At 30.3% G+C, this 6,342-nt stretch overlaps 1 protein-coding gene across 4 annotated transcripts in view; it reads left to right on the forward strand.

Annotated features, from left to right (window-relative positions):
• Positions 1-4,367, forward strand: part of LOC107446878 (AT-rich interactive domain-containing protein 5B) — an 82,110-nt gene extending 77,743 nt beyond the window's left edge. For 3 of the 4 annotated variants that reach the window (XM_016061650.3, XM_071186110.1, XM_071186109.1), the window contains 2 exons: positions 82-162; positions 1,473-4,367. In XM_016061650.3, coding sequence (XP_015917136.1) covers positions 82-162; positions 1,473-3,662 — 2,271 coding nt within the window. In that variant the 3' untranslated portion in view covers positions 3,663-4,367. The remainder of the gene's footprint in view (positions 1-81; positions 163-1,472) is intronic. The other variant, XM_016061651.3, reaches the window with a different exon arrangement.
• The last annotated feature ends 1,975 nt before the right edge of the window (positions 4,368-6,342 follow it).

Genomic DNA, 6,342 nt, shown 5'->3' on the forward strand with positions numbered 1-6,342 from the left:
AAAACTAAGTCTAATTTAAATTTTTCTAATATATATTTAATTTTAATTGTAATAACTAATTTTCCTCTTTTTTTTTAATAGAAGGGTCAAGGCGAAACATTTGCAGAAAAAGAACGAAAATGGGATGAAATCCGCAGAAAAAATGCTGCAGAAAGAAAATGGGTACTCATTATATTTTTAATTACTAACACTAATGCTTACACATATTTAGTGTTCTTAATCGAATTCACTTTGTGACACACGAATTAATATTCTTTGAAATTGAAAATAATGAATTTTTTTTACATATATTAAAAAATTATGTAACTAAACTATTTGTAAAAACACTTAATGAACAACAATATGTTCACCGTAAAAAATAAATAATAATTTAAACTATAAGCATAGCATATAATTTTAGCATAAATGCGAATGACTTGTCTAGAAAATTAATGCAAAACACGATACATTTATAAATCCATCCAGTTTTCCATCAAAATGTGATTTTTTTCTGGAATTTTGATACTTTTAAATAATGTTTATTTTGTGCCTTGATTATTTTCAAATATTATTCAAATACGTTCATTATTGATTACTATTTTATCTATAGCTAACAATAAGATTATATTAGCAAAACGTAGGGTTTCTTTTTTAAATTAATTTAACCAAGCGTTATGTTTTAGAAATTGAAGTGCGTATATTTTTATTTTATAATTAATGATTATTTTAATTTAGATCCTTATATTATTTTTTTATTAGTATAATATAAATCAATGTTTATGAACATTGAGTTATCATGACTCTTAGAAATAGCAAAATTTTGTAAATTTGTGGAAATAGCAGAATTTATGTTTCAAGATTCATATTTTTGATAAAGTTTTGTTTAAGGGAAACACATGTCATATCTTTTTTTATGCTTGATTATTGTGGTTTATAACAAAATGACAAATTTCTGATTCAATCGTTTTTAAAATACAAAAAATTTAAATTTTATTTTTATTAAAAAATTTTTAAAAATATATTTCTAACTACAAAACAAATATTAATCTTAAACTATTAAAACATTTTAGGTATGCTATTAAAAGAATACCAATTGTACATTGCAAGATTTCAAATCAATTAAGCTTAAAACATTCCATGCACTTTTGTGCCAAACTTTTTTATTTTTCGAAATCAGATAGGACAGTAAACAGCTTTATTTCAGACAAATAACTTTTTAAGTTGTAAACTTAACACATGAAAGTTACATCAATTGCACTGTGAACACATATAAAACCTCATTAGTATCTTGTAATTAAATTATTCATCCCATTTTTTACATTTTTTCCTAATATGTTTTAAACAAATTGTTTCATACTTAATAATTTTTTTTTTTTAAATTTTGATGTAAATGTTAGTCAAAAAGTCAATAATTTTGTTCTTATTTATCTTGTGATAGTGTGACTGACCAATTTGCCTCTTTTGATAACTAATACCTTTTATATCCTTTACAGGTCCGCCAATCTCGTTCATCTTCTCGTGGATGCAAAACACCTGTTCCTGATGGTTCCCCTGCTAATCAGGATAAAGTTGCTGGAGACTCTGTGAAGTCAGAAGACATGTTGTCACAACCACCCTTAATCAAATCTGAAACTATTGAACCTATAGTTGAAAAAAATATACCTGCTCTCTCTACCCCTCCTAAACTAACTGTAAATAATGAAATAAGTCACACCTCTCATTCCAATAAGCTCAGTTCATCTAAGTTCCTTCCTCCAAATGGAAATCCAAGTGTAAAAGTTAAAAATGAGCCAAAGAAACGTGGAGCCAACAAAGAAACATCAGCAGGCACTCCAAACTCGAAAAAATTCTCACCGCCTTCCAGTAAAACAGGTTACCAGGATAATCGTGCTAAATCATGGTGCAATTATCCCATTAATCCGGATCAGCCACATTATCAATCAACTGCATATCCTGGAATGGATAACTACGTACCTGCTCATTTAAGAGGGCAAGCCCCAACTTATTACAAGGTTGGGTCACGCTCTGAACCAGATATTACACGTGACCATTTGATGCATTCGGGTAGGCTGTCTGTCGGCTCTATGTCCGCTTCTAGTGTGGTTTCGGCTGAAGCCTCTGCAACAGATGAGAAACTCACTGTGCCTCAGAGGAGGCCATCAGTCATACAACATACTGAGTATGCAGCTACCTCTCCATCTCCTTCACTTTCACCCAAACAATCCAATCCAGAAATAAATCAAAACGTTGGTCCAAAAGAGGGATTAATGAACGTTCCCTTCTCAAGTCCAAAAATGAATCTCCTCCCAAATCAGCCAGGCTACTCTACAACTGGCAAGGTTGCTGAATGGTTGACAAAAGGAGTGCATGAAGTGGTCGCTTGTAAAACACCAACCACTGCCATTGAAAAGACTATGGAACTTCATGATAAAGTTATGATGCCTTCCAGTTGTAAGACACCTGGGGCTGTTGGAACCAGCAAGGTGCCAGTAAATAATGTAAAAGGAAAGCACTCCAGTACGACAAACAGTTCAAAGTCCCCTCGATCAAAGTACTCGAGTTCTCACCGCCATCGAAATTCTGACAGCACAAATGGGAATTTCAATCCTCAATCTAGAGCCAGTATGGCACATCAAAAATCACTCCATCCATCCCCCGTTGCATACAACAACTCTGTGATGTCGAACGCAAGTGGTATTCCGAAAGGTGCTGCAAAATACCATCATCAAACTATTCATTCTAACATGAAACAAGAGTTCTATCCAAATGTTCCCTATTATAATCAACCAAAGCGTCACAAAATCAACAATATAGTACCAACCATGTTACCCCCTGTCAATCCCAGTCCCTCACCATCACCATTTGTAAGACAACAAACATATGTCACACCACCCATGAGTGATTTACCCAAGACGACAGCTTCTACGCACAATGACTATGAATATGCTGTCCTCGATCTTAGTGTTAAGAAGAAGTCCATTCCAGCTCCTAGACCTCGGACACCACCCCCACCTGTGCCCCTGATAACTTCCATACCAGAAGAAGGTGTATGCCTGGATTTGTCTGTGAAAAAGAAATCCAATGCGAGCACGGACAATGGAATCGAAAACATCACGCCACCCCTTCCCTTATCTCCAAACCCCTCGTCTCAACAAACTACTTCATACATGCATTCATCTCTTAAACCATTACCCACTCTTCTGGCTCTTCAAGATTTAGCTGCCGAAGAGGCGTTGCGACGTAACTATTCATCTGATAGAAGAAGCGTACCCCCAGTTATGTCCACACCTCCAGTATCTGGGCCCCCTATTGGAATGCCCCCAGCTACTATGTTTCCTGGAAGCACGCACAGTAAAATGCCACCAGGCCTTATGAATTCTATTCCACCCGGATCGTACTCCAAAGACATTGCCAAAAATATGTACATGCCCAGCAATGCACGCCATTCACAGTTCTCCCCTTATGTGATACCCCCATTTTTCCCATCTAATTGGCCTTCAGTTGTGAATACGTCATCTCCGAGTGTAAAACAAACAAACAGTAATTCTCAAACTAGTCCAATGGGTTATAAAGGTATGGTCAATCATAGTGTCTTCCCAAAAGATTACCCATATAATGTTAAATCGCAATATCATCCTGTGCTTTGTAAAGATAGTGGACGTTATCCATCCAATGGTAAATGATTGTTTGCATTTGTCAAGTGTTACTTTTAGAGCTTTTATTATAGTGTTTGTAAATTTAAGAGTTTGCATGATGTATATTATTCAAAATTACTAAATTATTTACTCATACACAAAAAGCAGCATTCATAAGTTTTTACCTGTAGCCTTACGAGGCTTCTTTCCATTATATAATTTTTAATACCTCCTGGAAAAGGGGGGCTCTTAAAATTCTGAAGAACTGGACTGTAGGACCCATATCACTGAATTTTACCTGATGTATACTTAAATTACTTTATTTGTAAGTTGTAATACAAATAGACAAGTTTTTGTTTAATGCTTGATATGATGAGAATTTTTTATAAAATAAGTTATATTATAAGAATTTTTATTACTCAAAATTATATCTAAAATGCAATAGATATTTATTTCAATACATGAAATTTAGATTATTTTATAACTAAATATTTCTTAAACTGTTCTCTTATAACATATCACTTACCCGATTAACCTGTAAAAAGTTAAATTTTTTTTTTAACTGTTAAAAATTATTGCAAAATGATTTTTTGTATTTTGTTGGACAATAGCATGTGGGTTTAAAAGTAATTTTAATGGCTATACTTTCTGTAGTATCTACAAAAATGTTATCAATAACAAGTTTAAAAAAATAGGATTTGGTGAAATTTAACAATACGATTTTAAACTATTGTATTGCTAGATTTCATAAAATATTTCCACTGTAATAAAATCAATTATAAGTTTTAAAATTTGAAAATATATATATATATATTTCTTGAAAAAAAATCTTACATATTACATTTAAAAAAAAAAAAAAAGTTTATAACAAGCATTATTGAGGATTATATTATTTGGAAATATTATTAAATGGGTTAAATGATATGTTTTAAATTATTTGTTAAAGAAAATTTTTTAGTTTTGAAAGTTTTTTCCTACCTTTTGTAAGGTAAATATCTATTTCAATTCAATTTTTTTAAAATTTATTTTTCATAAAAAGGGTACAGTGTTATCTGATAAAAAAAACTTCACCTGTGCAATAAATTGCATGTTACAATAAATAAATTCTTTAAAAAAAATTATTATCCTTAAAAAGAAATTTTTTTTCAACGAAAATCAAAGAAACATACAATAATTGTAAACAAGGTGTATAAATTTCTGTATAAAACTGAATATTAATTGTTGTATATTTTATATGTTTTACATTTGTACTTTTATAATTTTTGTTGTTTGTTAGATTAATTTTGTAAGGAATATATTGATGTTGAGATTTCTTGTTTGCTTTGAGAAAATGGCAGAATTATTTTGTATAATAATATTCAGATGAATTGCGTAATGATATATACTATTTAAAGCTTTCAAATTGTGAGATTAATAATGACATGTTGCTTTTTCATAGTCAGTGTAAATTTTTTTAAAGATGTACTTAAAGACTTAATTTTTTTTTTCTAACACAATTATTCATTAAATGTTAACAGAGGTAGGGCCATTGGAAAAAGGTAGGCCTATGTTTGCTTTACCTGGAACTACCCCTGTATGTTAATATTTTTAGTTTTAGAGCAGTGATAGAAATTTTAACTAGCTTATCAGTGTGCCCGTGATAATATTTACACAAAGTTTCTGTATTGTATAAAGCATGATATAGAGGTGTTTACATAGATTATTATGAAATTATTTTAAAGTCTATGGGGATTTCCTCTACAATGAGTTAACTCATTAAGTCTATAAAGATTTTTTGCATAATGAGTCTTTACTCATAATGTCTATGGGGATTTTCTGTATAATTAGTTTTAATAAATGAACTCATTAATGTGAGAAATTATAAGAATATGATATAAATATTTAATGTATTTTTATCATAATGAGTTTCGTAAAGTCTGTGTATAATGAGTTAATTCATGAAGTCTAAAGGTATTTTCTGCATAATGAGTTTTAATCAACTCATCATTTCATGAAGTCCATGGGGATTTTTTATGTAATGAGTTAATTCATGAAGTCTATGGGGGATTTTCAGTGTAATGAGTTTTAATCAATTAACTCATTCATGTGAGAAATATTAATAAGAACATAATATAAATATGAAATGTATTTTTGAGCCTTACTGTGAAAGAAAGTGAAAAGTTATCTTGTAAATTTTATTTGTAATGTCCATTTCTTGTAAATTCATTCATTTTCCCTCATCATTTTAAAATGATCTCATCAATGTGCTATTCAAACACCATGTGATAACACAGTGATTGTAACATTAAATATACTCGAATTTAAAAAAGAAAACATTTGTGTGAAAAACAATTCTTGGCATTGTAAAAAATATACATTTTGATTGCTATGTTGTTACATTTTTTATTTGTTTTGTTTGTTTTTAGGATGTGCTACCTCCTTTTATCTCAGTGCTTTTGTGTAAATGTAAAAAAAAATAAATTGGAATGGAATTTGTGAAGAGTAAAAAATATATAAAAGAAATTGTCTTTAATTTTTCTTCAGTGAACACTCAGTAATTTTGCAAATTTTAAGTCTAATCACTAAAGAACCCTTAATTTTGAATTACAGTCACGCTTTCTCAAAGCGTATGTACGGACAAGCTTCTGTTTGTTAAAAAAAGTTATCAAAAATATTGCGCAGTGATGAACTAGATGTTTAATAGGTTTACTTTTTAATATAACTAAAGTAAAAAAAATGACCATTCATA

The sequence above is a fragment of the Parasteatoda tepidariorum genome, chromosome 10 (assembly GCF_043381705.1).
Source record: "Parasteatoda tepidariorum isolate YZ-2023 chromosome 10, CAS_Ptep_4.0, whole genome shotgun sequence".
In the NCBI taxonomy this organism is placed as follows: Eukaryota; Metazoa; Arthropoda; class Arachnida; order Araneae; family Theridiidae; genus Parasteatoda; species Parasteatoda tepidariorum.